This window comes from Polistes fuscatus, unplaced genomic scaffold, assembly GCF_010416935.1.
Source record: "Polistes fuscatus isolate 324 unplaced genomic scaffold, CU_Pfus_HIC Scaffold2, whole genome shotgun sequence".
NCBI lineage: Eukaryota > Metazoa > Arthropoda > Insecta > Hymenoptera > Vespidae > Polistes > Polistes fuscatus.
In genome coordinates, this window is record NW_025113096.1 from 14626093 (window position 1) to 14643196 (window position 17104).

Genomic DNA, 17104 nt, shown 5'->3' on the forward strand with positions numbered 1-17104 from the left:
TTCCCTGTAGGAACAAAAATGATCTTCCCGAGATTATCTTTGATTTTCAAAATAAATATAATACATATTTCGAATCATCTATTTCTTCCCCCATCTTTCTCTTCTTGTTAGGTAAGATTAAAGAGAGAGAGAGAGAGAGCATTAAAATCGTATACCTTATTAAACAAAATCGTTTCGTGGCACATCTCCGGTCCAATTACGGCTTTCATTCAAGTTTTACCAAGAAAAAGAAATCCACTAGCCATCGACATGCCAAGAGTAATATAGAACAACTGCAACGATCTCGCTCAACGACCTTTCTTGTTCGAGCATTGATGTCTCTCAAACTTGTACGCCTACTTATGATCAACTAACTATAAGATCTTATAAAAGTGAACGCGCTTAGTTTCTAGAAAATCGTTTCTAACCAAATTCATTTCGATAACGAATTCTCCCTCTCTTTCTTTTCTTTTAGTTTTCTATCTGTAAGATTTTCATTTATTTCTTTACAATACGGATCATTGATGTTAAGTTGCTATTCACGGAACGTTACGTAATCAGATGTTATTCATGACTATTATTCCATTCTAATCGAACATTCATCTATTATGATGCGTTTTTCTTTTTGTATAAAGCTTAGAATTTTTTAGTTTCTTTTTGTTTTCTTTTTTGTTCTTTTTCTGGTTTTAAATAAACGTTAAATTATTATCTACAGTATCTAAGAATACTATAATTTGATGAGTGGATCGTGATTTCTAAGAGATCGTGCACCTTCTTCCATGCAATATAAAGAACTGTTTCCTTCTCTCTTCTCTTGATTTTTTTTTATCTTTATATTTCTCTTTCGTTTCCTTTCTTTTGTCAAATAAGACGCTCCTGAAGAAACCAAGTTATATAGCCTCTATTCTCTTGTTAATAACACGAATCTTTTCTAGCGTGCGCGAGAGCAAATCGCCATTGAAACCGAGTTTGCCGGCAGTTCGGCCTCGAACGGCTACGTTCACGTCTCGCTTATTCTTGATCGATTATTTTTATTGTTTCTTGCTTGATATCACACGAATTTGAATTAAACATTACAAAATTACCGAAAGAAAAATTAATTAGATTAAATTAAAAAAGTAATCCTAGTTATAGTAACCGATTTATTACCGTCCAATTAATTAGAATAATAAACAAAAAAATATAATCCAAGATAAACAAATCTTTATATCTATCTTTAAAAAAATATTCCATTGGTTACAATTCGTTATTCGCTTATTCCATATTGATAAATATAAAAGAAAATTGAAGATTCAAAGATTTATAGAATAATATCCGATTTATGACCGTCCAATTAATTAGAATAATAAAAAAGAAATACCCAAGATAAAAAAAACAAATATTTGTATCTATCTCATAAAAGATATTCCATTAGATACAATTGATTATTCGCTTATTCCATATTAATAAATATAAATAAAAAAAACTATATCCGAAGACTTATAAATAATATCAGGATTGAACACTTCATCCAGCACATCCGCTAACATAAGACTATTATCGGTGTTATATTCTTTCTTCTTCTTCTTCTTCTTCTTCGGGTAAGATCTCATTGGAAATCGAAAGCCTAAGTGCGTCTCGGTAATCTTCGGCCAAGAGACGAGTATAACCGAACTATACCGTCTTCTCCACCTTTTATGCTCGCCTACGTTCACGGCTCTTTCCTTTTTCCCTTCTAACCCGTCTCTTTCTTTCTTACTATTTCTTTCTCTTCCATCTCTTTCTCCTTTTCTTGATGAAGGAGAGAAGAAGTAAGGCTCCCTCTTAGGTAGGTTAACTCACGCCGCCGTTCACCTGGACTCAAAGAGAGAGTTAGTAGTGAGCTCTTCAGTCTCGAAACGGTGGGCCGGAGAAAAGGAGCTCCGTGACCCTGAATTTATTCAAAACCCCCCTTCTTTTTATTCTATATTTTCTTTCGTTTTTATTATTATATATATATTATCAATATCATAATTATTTATATTTATTTGGGAACGTGATTCAATCAATTCACATTTCATTTACATAGTTTTCATCATATTTTCGTCGTATTACTTCCAAGACTTTCATTTCATCGTTTCTCGGTGTAAGCTTACATTCTTCGTTTTATGTTTACCTTGATCGATACCAAAACGTTGTATCCGTGAAACAACCTCGAGGTCCTTTATCGTTTACACCAAAGAACCTTGAATTTTTTTCTGACGACGAAATACAAAGAAAAAAAAAGGAAAAAGAAAAAAGAGAGAGAGAGAGACTCGGTTAGTGCAGTGACTCGATTCGTCGAGTGGATTCCATAGAAAGGATCCACGCTGGTGTGTATGTATTGTACATGTACCCAGGGAATAGATCGTCTCGTGGAACGTAGAGGAGAATACAAACGTAAGTTATTAATAAAATCGTATGATCTTTTATATATATAAATATGTGTGTGTGTGTGTTTATATACGTGTATTTTTTGTGTTACACGTGCATGACAGATCATTTATGTATATATATATATATATATATGTATAGGTTTTACTTATATATATGTATAATATATCTTTAGAATTTTGTCGAACGCGTGACTGCATCTCGTAGGAATAAAGAATGAGAAGAGAGAAAAAAAAAGGAAAAATAAGATACCAAGGGATCTTCTTTCGTGTTGAGGCGATGTGCCATCGCAAGCGTGACTGTTGGTTTCCTGCTGATCGTTAAAGTCGATCCCTTCTTTCCCGCCTTACTTCGTTAACGTACTCGTTCTATGAATTTTTATAATTCATTTTGATCTTATAACGTTATGACAAGTTCCATCGAACGTCTGTGTTATTAAGAATATTGATAAAAATTATGAATAGAAAATATGTGTTAGTCAATATTTTATAATATAACAGATATATATCATAGATTTTGATTGAGTTTTAATTCATTATTTAATTCCTATTTATTCGAGAGAAATTTCGTACATTAGTAATTATCTGATCATTTTATTTTCCAATTGTTTAACGATCGGATTAGAGATATTAATTTATCGGGGGGGGGAGGGCGGGGTTATTCTTTTGGTTACTATTTCTGAAATAATTTTTGAATACTCTATCGAACGATAACTCTAAACTATTTACTTTTCTTTTTCGTATAGATTTTATTATAATATAAAATTATATTTTCAAACATTTTTCGTAAGACCGTAAGAAGATCTTTGATAAAACCTGTTCTTGCGTGAGGATCTTTTGAAAGTTAAATACTATACCGGATCTAATTCGTGTAGTATAAGACTGGTAGGTTGAGTTAGGTAGGTTGATAGGTAGGTAGGTGGATCTGTAGGTAGGATGTTGAGATAGTACAAGTATATATAGTACGTAAGAATGAATGTTTCGTCAGGTGGTATTTCTTTCGTATAGGTAGGGATGGTATCTTTACATTCTGGTATCTTTAGGGATGGTTAATTTTACATTCCAACCAAATTAAAATATTCAAATATTGATATTTCGATGAAAACAAATCTTCAAAATTATTAACCGATCTTTACATTGATTAACAAAATATAAGTAACATAATTTCTACACGGTTGATTAAACCCAACGAAAAGTTGATTCCATTCACGTAAGAAAGTATACCAGTGATACAGTATTCCTTACGACCTTCCAATTCGTGGTTTAAATAGGAATTCACACTCGCCAGGGTGGTAGTATCTTGGTTAAGGTAACCATTACATCTTGTAAAACATTTCGATCATATAACTGATACTAATAACCGAAAAAAAGGAGGATAAAAAGTTGAACGATATAATAACATTATTTACAATCTTTCTTTAAATGCAACTATTTTTTCAAGGACGTTAAAGATAAACGCAAATTATTTACTGCTGTTTATATAAAAAAATAATAATGTAATCAATGTGATAAACATATGCAAAATACTTATAACAAGTAAAGATCCCTGAAGGAAAAAAAAAAGAAAAAGAATGCACGCGTACGTACAGGTGCGTTAGATAAATATACTGGATAATAATAATAATTGTGTAGCAACCGTAAAGAAAATTGAAAACGAAACATAGGAAGCAGCATGTTGTTCTAATATATTTTCTCGATCCAGGCAACACACAGCAGCCACGCCCTGTATGCTATGGGTATTAAGAAAAAGAGAAAAAAGATTAAAAGAGAAAGAACAGTAGTGTATATATCGTGTACGTAGGTATGCTTGCTATTCGCCTAGGCGCAGCTTCGTAATTTTGTTCGACCGTTTCCTTCGTCTTCTCTTTGGTGTTCAACGTTGTTGCACTTTCCTTGCGCGTGGAAGCGGACAACATCATGTTTCTTGGTGCTTAGGCGGTGGCAGCGGTACGATGTGTTTTATCGGTCAACGAACCCCCGTGAAACGTGAAAATCTTCTTCTCTGTCACCACCACGTGGATTTATTTACTTTCTTGAAGAATAGAAAAATTGATAAAGCGATGATAATATTAGGGTGAATTAAAAGTTCGCGCGTTTTCAAATTAATATTTACAAAGTACATTTTTTAAAAAAAAATTGCACTATCTGAAATAATACGATAAACGCACAAATATTTGGTGTTCAACCTAATAATATAAAATAATTTAATTATATATTATTATCACATTCGAAAATAAAATGTGTTACGTGTTAAATAACTATTATTTACAAATTATAACAAATGAAATCGTTAACATTTTATCTTGAAACGTTATAAATATTAAATTCGATCGAATTAATTGTTACATTGAATATGTGCAAATTACGATAAAAGTTATATTATTGTTCTTTAATTGTAAATAAAATTCAGCTAGTACCTACGTGTGCATTATGATAGAGCAAGTAATTACATAATACGTTTATTCGAAAGCGGGACGTTCATCCAACTATATTATACACCATAATATATTGCTAATGGAGTTGCTAACGGAATTTCACGATTCCCAAGATAATTTCAATGTTATTCAAGTCGAAAGATTGGCTAACGTTAGGTTTTTACTCGTAACGTCTATCAATCGATAATATCAAATATCGTTAAATATTAATTTGTTGTTCTTTTCTTAAATTTTTGTAATAGAAAAATGTAATATACGTATACATGCAAAAATATGACAATAAACTTCAAAAAAATAATTGTTGGAATCAAAAATTTGTCATAAATTAATGTGTGTGTGTTATTAATTTTACTTGTAAATCAATTAAATGTACTTATTACATATGGTAATATTTATATACGAGGAAATATCTTCTTACTTAGCTAAGAATTTAATTTATCCGTATGATTCATCGAAATACCAATGTTCTCTCTCTCTCTCTCTCTCTCTCTTAGAGTATTATTTAAATTATTATTATTATTATTTTAATATTTCTCTTATTTTCTTTCACATATACACACTTTTATTTAACATGAATTCACTTTATTTTCAAATACATCATTAACGATGCTCTCATAATTCAATAATAGAAAGTTTCTAGTAAATAATAAGTTGTATGCTTGAAAGGTAATGAAAAACATTACGTCAAAAATATTACGTCAAAATTCATAACAATTTTTTTGTAATTAAAATATATATTATATAGAAACCTATGTGGTCGTATATATAATTATTACATCATTGAAGTATATTCTAAAGCAAATCATATGAATTATTTTTAACTTGCACATGAATTCGTTCGTGAGTCGATTACGAGAATAAAAAAAAAGAAAAAGAAAAAGCAGGTGAAAATGTTGTACGCACGTGGACAACACGTTGAGAATTCTTTGATGAACGTTTACGATATTACGTTAAATGGTAAACGAATGAAAAGGTAAAAGGGGAACTTTACTCTTAGCTATTTGCAACGCACAAAGACAAGTTCTTGCTCGAACTTCCTTTACCGTATATTTCCCACGACCTATTCTTTAAGCTTGCACCCACAAGTAAAATCGCAGTCCTACTCTGATCCTTGCAAAATTCTTCACCATCCTCTTCCTCGCAGCAAGAAACATGAATGCTGTTCCTTAATCATTTTCATCTGTACTTCTTTGAGAACGTAGAAATGCAAACAATACTCTCAGACGATTAAATAATCGCTTTTTTTCTTATCTTAGTTTGAAAACAAATTATATATAATATAGATCGACTATATTTGCTTATTTTCTTGTTTAACAAATAATATTAATTAGTTATTAAATATTTTTTCGAACGAGATAATACGAAAATTGATGATGATAAGAAATTTCAATGAATGATATTAGATATTATTTTGGAACAAGTAACATTTAAATATTAAATATTAATTGTTGAATAAATACATTGCTAATATTATTGATAATAAAAATAGAAATAAAATATACTATACATTATTTTTGGCAAGATATTAATATTTAATAATTATCAATCCGTTAATTATGATTATGATAGTAATAAAAACAAAAATAAAATGATCTTGATTGATCTTATTTAAAAAAAAATTAAGAAAAATTCTTTAGTGTGCGTAGAATACTTTAGTATTCGTGTCACGTTGATGTTATTATTTCAATAACTCGCGAACCCGTTTGAGTGACACGATGCATACATGGGATCTTTACAAACTGCATATTTAAATGCAGTAACGTACTTCTTCGTTAAAAATCGTAACTCGATACTTCGTAGATAAATATTACGTCTGTACGATCACCAAATTCGTCGACAAACGGAAATCCATGTATGACCAACAGGAAATCGTGATCGGATGATATCAAGCGGTACTTCTATGTTTGTTCGTTAAAGAACTCAACTTCGTTTCTTGTCAATTTCTTTTTTCAACGAAATGCATCCTATAATATTTGAATCCAACAAAAATATCTACAAATATCTTGTCAATTATTCATCATATTCAATATTTAAATAATTACAATTTAAATAAATTGATTAATATATCTATGATATAAAAATAATAAATTATATCAGTAAACTTTTATAACTGTATATAAAAAAAAGTTTCAATTTAATAATAAAACAAACTTATTCTGAAATTTAATTAATTTAAAAAAATCAATATCCGAAATCAGATTCCGAAATTATTTATTATTACAATACATAGTCTAGCTACGAAAGAGTTAAATTTTATTGTGTTTAAATTAAATCAATCAAATAGAATTCTTAATGTAATAAGATGATTGACTGTAATACTGTGGGAAACGTCATGCTCTAGTGACGACGAAGACTGTGTGACTGATAGACGCGAACAAACAGTTGAACAGAACGTGTCGGTTATTTTTATCCTTGATAAATTATAAACAAGTGGATTCCAATGTCGATGTATCTTGTTAAACACGTTTGCCTTTCATCATCTATGTTACGCATTTAAATATAAAAAGAAAATGTATAAAAATAAATAATCTTTCGGATAAAAATTGATAAAGTTTCTTAAACAAATCTGTTTGAAAAATAAAGATAAAAAATAATTATGTTTGAACATATTCGTACATAAATATATATATAATATGTATGTATATGTATTTATATATTTGTATGAAAATGTATATGTGTCTAATGTAAAGTATCGAAATGTAAGAAATGTAACGGTGGTAATGTAATACGAGTTTAAAGTATCACACATACACATATACTCTTACGTTACTTATAAAATCACAAAAAACGAAGCGACCTTAGAATCGTGTGTCCCCCTCTTCGTATTTCAATTTATTATCAATACAATAGTGTCCGTTGTCTGGTAGCGATGATCTGCATCCAGAATGGAAATTTAATATTAAGCAGTTTTATATTGATGTGAATATGTATATCATCATAATGAATTGTTTTATTTTTTACAATGTTATTCATTTTACGATCTTATTGTTAGATAATCAAATGAAAATGGATTATAATGACGATAATTATGTATTAATTTGTATCAGGCCAATAATCTTTAAAATTTTTAAACCTTCCTTTTTTTTGAATTTAATTGTAAAAAATTTATTTTTATATTTGAAATGAATTATATAATAGTTATATAAGAATGCACGTAAAACTCTTATCCCTTCGTTTTCTTGGAAACAATTGAGTATTAGGTTTTACTGTTTGCATGCTGTATAATCCTGATGGACCCCCTACTACAAAAAATCATTGTTCTATCAACTTGGTTATCGTTTTGTTAAAGATCATCAAACATAACAAAATGTTTGATTATTACTTTTGATCTATATATTTGTTATAAAATAATTTTTGTTTCTATATTGTATGTGAACAATTTCAACGGAAGAAAAAAAGATCTTATGTTGGTCGTTGTTACTATGAAATACATGAAATAGGAATTTATTGTTAATTAGGTTTTTATTGTCGAGAACTTGATCCATCGAATAGATTCATCTTAAGTGGAAAATAATTTTCTACCTGTTAGGAAAAAAATTGTTCAGTAAGCGAAACAAAGTTTCGCGTAAACACGCAAAGAGGAAAACGATTACTAGATCTCTTTTTCTTTTTTCTATTTCACGCAAGGGGCTTCAGTTTCTATATACTTATTCGTAAAGATTCCTGCGAACTTTTCGTCGAACTAAAAAAAGAAAAAGAAATATCACGTAAATGATCGTTCTTCATTCGTTAATGAAACGGAACGTATACATATTAACGATAAATTACAATCATAAAAGATCCACTTTCGGAAAATATGTTGAATGTAACGAAAACATTCGATGAACTCGTTACGATCATTTTTTTTTGTTTTTGATTAAAATTATTAACGAGAAAAAGATATTTTACGTATATCTGTTAGGATAATTTGAAAAGTTTCTTACATAATTATCATTTTAAAACAAAAGAAACCTTAAAATTTATAAGTACACTGAAAAGAAAACCTTAGAATCTTATTTGAGATGCAACATAAGTGTATTCACGAATGACATATAAAGTTAAAGTATTAAAAAGATTGAAATATATTTGAAAAGGCAACACACGAGGTTTTTACGAAAAATTTAACCGATTAAAAAAAATAGCGAAAATATTATTATTCTAATTGAATTAAACACTTTACTTTTGGTAAAATATTTCTTAAAATTTATTTCGTATCGAGTTGAAAAGTGTCGTAACACTAGTTTTCTGTAGAAAAAAAAATGATATATGTGATATGTACGTGACCGACTTTTGTTCTATTCCGACGCCATTCGTATTTCGTTAAGTACGTCATTTCCTTTGACAAAGACGTTACGCAGTCTTACTTTATCCACGAAGTTGAACAGAGTATTTTAAATATATCTTCAAGAATACAATTATCATATACGAATACATCGATTAACTTTTCACGCTTCTTCTCATGTGTTTTTTGCCAACAACGACAACAACAACAAAATAATCACATATGTATGTTATTTATTTAAATCATTAAATTATTATATTTAATCGTTATTTATTTGTGTAAAAACCTTTTAACTTGCGAGTTTTTTTTTAGAATGTCTGGGAAAAAAGAACATTATCAGGTATAATATGGTCAGGTGCAAGGTTTGATGCCATGTTTTCCGGCGGATGTACGCCTGATAGCCATATGTCTCTTATAGGATACAACAACAATGTCTTTCGATTAACTTCAACAATACCGTTACATCACGTTACATTCTGGGTGGTCGTTTAGTTTGTTAACTTCTCACTCAAAACTTGATTTCCTCCGAGCGTTGATTTTCACGATTCATTTTGCCCTATCACTATAACGGATCTTTGGAAAATTAATCAATCTTATATTCATTTTGTTATATTCATTTATGCTTGTGATAATTTTTTATCGCGCATTAAATACAAGTATGCGATCAACGTATTTATCACATTAACAAAATAAATACACAAATTGACAAATTAATAACGTATTAAGTAAGGATAATCTTTTGGTCAAATTTCATAAGCCACGATCGATATGTGATTTTTTTTTATATTACAATTATTAACGTTTAAAAACGTGGAATTTATTTTTGATGTAACAAAATTTCACGCCAGGCGAATATTAAAAAGAATATTATCGATGAAGAATGAAGGAGTCAAACACGGGGACAAAGTTTAATATGCGTTATACGGGGTGACAGGGGGGTGGGGCGGAGGGAAGCGATCGAACTGCAGAAACCGTAAGGAATTTTACGAGTATTTGTATATACGTAGGTATATATATATTCTATACTCAGTGAATTGCCACGACGATATCTTCCGCATACTTTCAATAGTTGTAACTCAACGATACTTTGTATCTTTTTTTCTCAATGTTAATTCTATGATTTATCATTAAAAATTCCAAGGACTATAGAAATCATCGATGATCCATACAACGTATGGATATATTATCTTGAAATTTAAAAGGAAAACTAATAGAGTAAATAATTATCCGTATATTTTCACTCTGAGATATTTCATACCTATTTTTTTTCTTTTTTATTATGAATTTAAATTAATTTATACTTCGGACTTTAATGATTAGTATAACAATAAATAAAATTTAAAAATAATATTTACAAAAGAAAAATAATTGTAAAATAATGAATAAATTAATTGTAATATATTTAAATACAAATCTCTAACTTTTCTATTTTTTTTTTTATTGTTTCAGAAATATGCTGATAAGAGAACTGGCGGCCATATTGGTCGCCTTCCTCTTGTGCCATGTACGGCTCACGGCGTCTCAGGTGAGTATAATAGTTAAAAATTATACAATAAAGAATAATTATACATGATATCGTATAATAGAATGGCAAAATTACGATACTAGTTTCTTCAAGTATTCTATCTATTAATCGATAAATCGAAAGAATATTTTCTTAGAATTTCAAAATTCATAAACTAATTACTTAAAATGATCACCAAGAAAAACGGAATATAATATAATTTGTAGAAAACTTGTTATTCGTTCATTTTTGTTATAATATAATATCATTAACAATCGGGTACAACTACTATCCTTGCCCTTTTTTTCTTATAAATCATTCACGAAACAAGGTCACGCGACATTTACCAATGCACGTCAAGTCGTAGATAGTTTTCAAACGACAACTGAATATCAATTATTGTCCTTACGAGAAAAATATAATTAAATTATTTAACACGTACTTTCTTTAAAGTATGATTCGTCATAGGTTAACGAACCACAGCTAAGTGTTCTTCTCCAATGTCAAAAATAATAATTTGTCTGATTAAAAAAGTATGATTTAATTGACAATTAATCAACGAGTAACATTAAATAATCCAAATATTCGTCTAATAAAATATTCTTCTTTTACGAAATATATATTTCACTGTAATTTAATAAACATTTTTTTTGTTATTTATTTCAAACAAATTAGATGCATTTTAAATACAATTTTCTTGATTATATTTTCTCCACGAATTTAATTAAATTTAACAATGACAGATTTAATACACTTTTCAATTGTAATATATATTCATGTACATCTGTGGAAAAAATCCGTGGACAAAATCCGTGAAAAAAATCCGTGAAAAAATGGGAAAGAAAAATATGAAAAAAGGGGTAGTTGAAAGAAAGAGGAAGAGGAGGATCGATGAAATCGGTTAGTATTGAATTCAATTTCGAGTCGCGTCGCTGTTACGCGCGGATGGCATAACGGTGACGAATAACGGGTCCGGTCTCGATGCGACGGATAAAAGTACGCGTTCGTGTTGGCGAACAGCGAAGAAGAACGGAAAGTATGTAGGTGTCTACTTTTATCTTCTTATTTTATGCGTCATGAAAAGAGACAGAGAGAGAGAGAGAGAAAGAGAGAGAGAGAGAGAGAGAGAGAGAGAGAGAAACATTCGAATAATTATATCTTATTTTCTATTATATATTTTTCTATATATATGTTTCTTTCGTTTTTTTAATATTTTTCTTATCAATTTATTATTATTTCTTCATTTTTTTCTTCGCCACGAAAAACAAAAAAAATAATAAATAATTTTGTTAATGATTTAATCAATGGAGGAAGCATCGAATTATCCAATATTATATTAATAAAATATCTTTTACGAAATATACTGCGATGGTATATCAAATTTTGTTCGATTTAATTTATTTCCAACTATCGCAAAATTCGTTGCATTTTAATACCATTTTTTTGTTTCTTTTTTATTTTGGTTTATCTATTTTTTATCTCTTGTTTTTTCGTCATATTTTTCTGTTTTGTCTATTTCTTCATTATTATTTACCACTATCCTTTTCTTTCTTTCCTTTTCTCTTTTTTTCTGTACTATCTGTTTGACCACCGCTACCTCTCTGTCTCTCTTTTTGTTTATTTTCACTATCATTGTTGGTTTTTTCTTTTTATTTTTCCTCATTTCTCTCTTTTCTAGTAAGTTTTTTCTTCCTTTTCCTCTTTCTTTTTCTATTTCTTTTTCTTCAAGAAGAATCCTTGGGAAATTGAAACCACGGAATAAGTAATTCGCATTTAGGTGTTCCGTGGAAGTTACAGTACCTGCCAGTTTCCATCGGGTACCACACACTTGATGTGGTGTATAATACTGAGACCGAGGTGAAAGTGAATTTCAGGATAGGCATGCACGCATTCGCGCACGCATGCGTATATATACTTATACATACACACGGATTAAACTTCGACTCTCTTTAAAACCGACACAATGTCACAACACATGTTCGTTCTTGCAACATATTTTAACTATAGGAAGTGTTACGATCAAAATTGGCAAGTTCTTTGAGAAAACCGGTTGATATCGATGTGTACGTCTGTTGGGTGGGGGAGGGTGGGGAGGGTAGAATTAGAAACAAAAAAAAATAGGAATGTGACACTTGAGAAAAAAAAAGATTTATGATCATTTAAAATTGTTCGTATCATTACATTATTATGTCAATTTAAGCATCGTTTTGTTCATAATTATCGTTATGGTACAAAAAGTAATTTTTATACCGTTGTTGAATTATTGTTACTTTGGCCCACGTAACGCGAATAAAGTTAATTGTATGATACGTAATCGGATTGTTTATAATGATCTCATGTTACAATGGAGCGAGAGTAACTTCGAGATATACTCATTTTTTGTCATTATTTTAGTTTTCTTATTATAGTAACTTCCTCGTGGGACTATTCGTGGGAATTCGCGCGTTGGACGAATTATTCCACCGCTTTCTTATTTTTGGTTCTGTAATATAATTATATATAACGTGTAATTATATATTTAATCGTAACGTGAGAAATAATGTTTCTTTGAAAAATAAAAAAAAGACAAAACAACAAAGTAGCGAAAATCGTAGTAACATGAAATTATTTTCCATTACGTTATACTACCGTTTCGAATAAAATTCTACACATTTGTAATAAACATATATCGCGTATTTTATTAAAAGAAATATTAAATGTGAAATTATTAAGTAAGATTTTTAAAACGAGAAATGTACAATTTACTAAAACTTATTTTCTCGTTTGGTTACAGGTTCCTACAACGAACGTCTTCACCTGTCCAAATGGTAAGTTAGAAGTCAGATAATAGAAAGAATATCTTCACTCGTAACTTCTGTACCTTTTCAAACGTTCCTTCGAAAATAATTCTCTCTCTCTCGAAGAGAGTGAAATCCTCCTTGTTCGGTTTTGTGAAAGGTCACACCTGCGGTAATGTACATAGCACACATAACTTACAGATAGACCAAAAGAACAGGTGTAGATATGATTTTTTCTCATTGATAATTTAAGATAGTACAATTTAAAGATCAAAAACGTGTTAGTCTGTAGATTCAAAAGTATTAATAACTTTTTATTATAATATTTTTTTATTTTTTGATTTATTCAACGACAATAAGAAAAAAAAAGTTTTTTATTCGTTGTGTATAGTGTTTCTTTTTTTCTTTTTTGTTAATTCTCGAAACTATGATCTCAAGATGAGATGACGTGAAAGCAAGCTTGAAATAACTATTTCCTATGGCCAAGCGAAATCGTGAGCATTAGAAAATTCAACTCTGTTGGAACTATTCGAATAACGATTGGCATCATTGCTCTTGGTTGCTTTGACTCTCTCGTTAAGAAACTTTTACTTTCTATGTGACAGCCTCGAGGAATCTGTAGTTGATCATTCGTAAAGATATAAGATTAAATTGTATGCAATGATCTACAAATTCCAATTGAAACGGATTAGAAAATCTCTAAGTGAATGAATTTTCTACGAAGAAAGTAATGATTGATTAACATCGTAGAATATATATAGTAAAAGAAAATGATAGTCAAATTTAAGAGATCGCGTTGCAAAAATCAATGACTTAATAATAATAATAATAATAATATCATTAACAATATTATCGTTCAACGAAAGTTTTTATTATACTTCATTATTTTATCGCTAGATCATCCGTGTCCAGTAAAATCATAATGAAAAACAACACACGAATTAATCATTTTAGAAGTACTTATAAATCATTCCAAATTACAATGTAAGTTGATATAAGACAAAATTAGGATCTATAACTTATTAGATCGTTTTTATAATTACAATAATATTAAAAAAAAATAGATAGAAGATAAAAACAATTAGATTATAAGTACACAGATTTAAAAAAAAACTTGTCAGGTTTTAGAATTAGATATTTGTAAGAGGTTTAAACTATACTTTGAGAAAAGTCTCGATGTTGTGATGACGTCGTGGACCAGGTAGAGATCCAGAAGGTAGGAAGAAAGGAGAGAACGAGGACGGCATTCCTAAACCGTGAATCCTCCTTCTCCTCCTCCCCCTCCCCCTTCAACCCCTCTTCATTCTCCTCTTTCTTCTCCTGTGCTCCGTTCTTCTCGCTTGCATTGCGTTCAACCAACTAATCCTAAAAATACATCAGGCGGATTCGTTCATACCACAGTTATTCACCTCTTTCGATGACATATATATATATATATATATATCATCTGTATGTATGTGTATAAAATAGTGTACGTATATTTTCTTTTATATATACAAATATTCATGCGTGTTTGTACACACGTATATAAAATATATGTATGTATTATATATATGACATACATGTGTATGTATGCTTTTATGTATACAAATGTTTATGCAAGTATATAATATATGTATTTATATTTGAATTTATGTATGTGATGATACTTATACTTACGGATTAACGGATGAATGAATATATGTTTATATATATATATATACAAGCAGTCTACGTATGTATATAGGTATGTGTATATGTATATCGTCGAACGGGATTCCAAAATGTAGAACATCCGGTAACGCGTTCCTTCCTACATTTCTTACGTCTTACTATAACTCATTTCCTCCTGTTAACGCTTCATCACGGAGTCATAGTTGTGTTTCTTCGAAACGAGCTCTTCATCAAAGGGTTTCATTATTCTCTTATAACGATTATTACGAAGAAAAGAAAAGAAAAAGAAAAAATAGGCAGTAGTAGTACTTCCTATATATTTAAGAAATATTTTTGTAAGAGAATATATTGTATTGTTTAAAATCATCATTGTAATCAATGAATTTGTAAATAATTGAAATGATAATAGAATAGTATAAATGTTCACGGTATAAAAGAATATTAAGGAATTTTGTTATAATTATATATAATATTACTTTGATTTTTTTTTATCAATAACGTTAAATATAAAATTATTATAACGTAATAATTAGTTTAGATATATATTTATAACTTCATGAATATTTCATATTTATTCATATTGAACGAATTTTACGAACTCAAAATTAAAAAAATTAGGTTTTCATAAACATTATTTACAACTTGATTATTTTCATTTTACGAACAATAATTAAAAACATTCAACACGCGTGTGTTTTGTGGTATGCATCTACGAACAAGAAATGTTAATATATGTTGGGAGAAGGAGTGACTTTGTCGAACTGTAACCGTTTGACCTTTTAAAAGAAAGGAAGGCCGCGATCGACTCCATCCAACGAGAGAATTGCAACGATATCGAAGAATCGATAGAATTACAATGCGAAAAATATTGAATTGTTTTATTATACTTTATGACGTAGCTACGATCGGTTTTCATATATTTTCCTATTTTCCTTTTTCTTTTTTTTTATCGAATTTATTAAAAATTTACTTAGAATGTTTCGTTTCAAATCATTTACGAGAATAATTGAAGATTTTTCAGAAGTGTGTCATATTATTAGCAACAGTTTCTATTCTAAAAAAAAGGTATTCTAGTAAAATAATATTTTCCATTAATCAAATGCATAAATAATAAATGCAGGACAAAAATTCTAAACCATGATCAAATCAATGAAAAAAAGGGAAAAACAATTCACAAAAAATACTTTTATCTATGAATAATATAGAAATTAATCTAAAAGATGAATTTTTGTATTGGTAACAAATATCATCGTATTAATTTTTTATAATCAGACAATAAATACAAAAATAATCTATAGTAAAATAAAAAAGAAAAAATGAAAACGTGATCGTATACTCATCGAATCGATCTTGAATGTTCGATTCTTGACGATCTCCTTTCGCAAAGTAAAAGTTCGTCTACCAAGCTATCAGGACAACGCGACTTTTATATACACATATACACGTGTGTGTACACATATGAGTGCGTGCACTAAAAACGATCGAGGTCGTTGATGTCCGTCACTGTTCATACGGGTCAATAGTTAACCTGCTTTCCTATATCGTTACTACGATTTTGATGATACTATTTTTTTCTACGTAAACGCAATGACATTTTACTCACGTGTTCTAATAGAAAAGAAAAAACAAAAGGAAATATTATACATATATTTTGTTTAATATGTAATTAATTCGTTGAATAATTGGGCGATTCCAAATTCATTAATAAATCATTCTAATATTTAATAATATAAATGTATACGCTCGTATTATTTTCTCGAAAGTTTCAATCAGGAATTATTTTAATTGAAGATTTTTATTAATCAATAATTATCGCTATCTATTAAAATTCTATTATTTTATTTTATTTTATATTATTCTACGGGATAAACTCATTAATACAGAATTTATATAATAAAAAAAGTCAAGTAAAACTAGAAATACATAGTTACAGATAAAATTTAGTCAATGTCTCATAGATCATGTATATATTTTATACATAAAAATTAAATAATTAAAATGAAAAAAAAAAAAGAAAGAAAATATAATAGATCGTAAATTATTTACAAGTGAATACGATATAAAGTAGTTCTCATCTAATATAGTTACTTTCGAAATAGGTACGA

General features: G+C 29.0%; 1 protein-coding gene across 1 annotated transcript in view; it reads left to right on the forward strand.

The window, feature by feature from the left end:
* Window positions 1-2336: 2336 nt before the first annotated feature.
* The window catches only part of LOC122517065 (sushi, von Willebrand factor type A, EGF and pentraxin domain-containing protein 1), a 33488-nt gene continuing 18720 nt past the window's right edge, over window positions 2337-17104 (forward strand). The window contains exons 1-3 of the mRNA XM_043635394.1: window positions 2337-2376; window positions 10515-10590; window positions 13343-13376. Coding sequence (XP_043491329.1) covers window positions 10519-10590; window positions 13343-13376 — 106 coding nt within the window. The 5' untranslated portion in view covers window positions 2337-2376; window positions 10515-10518. The remainder of the gene's footprint in view (window positions 2377-10514; window positions 10591-13342; window positions 13377-17104) is intronic.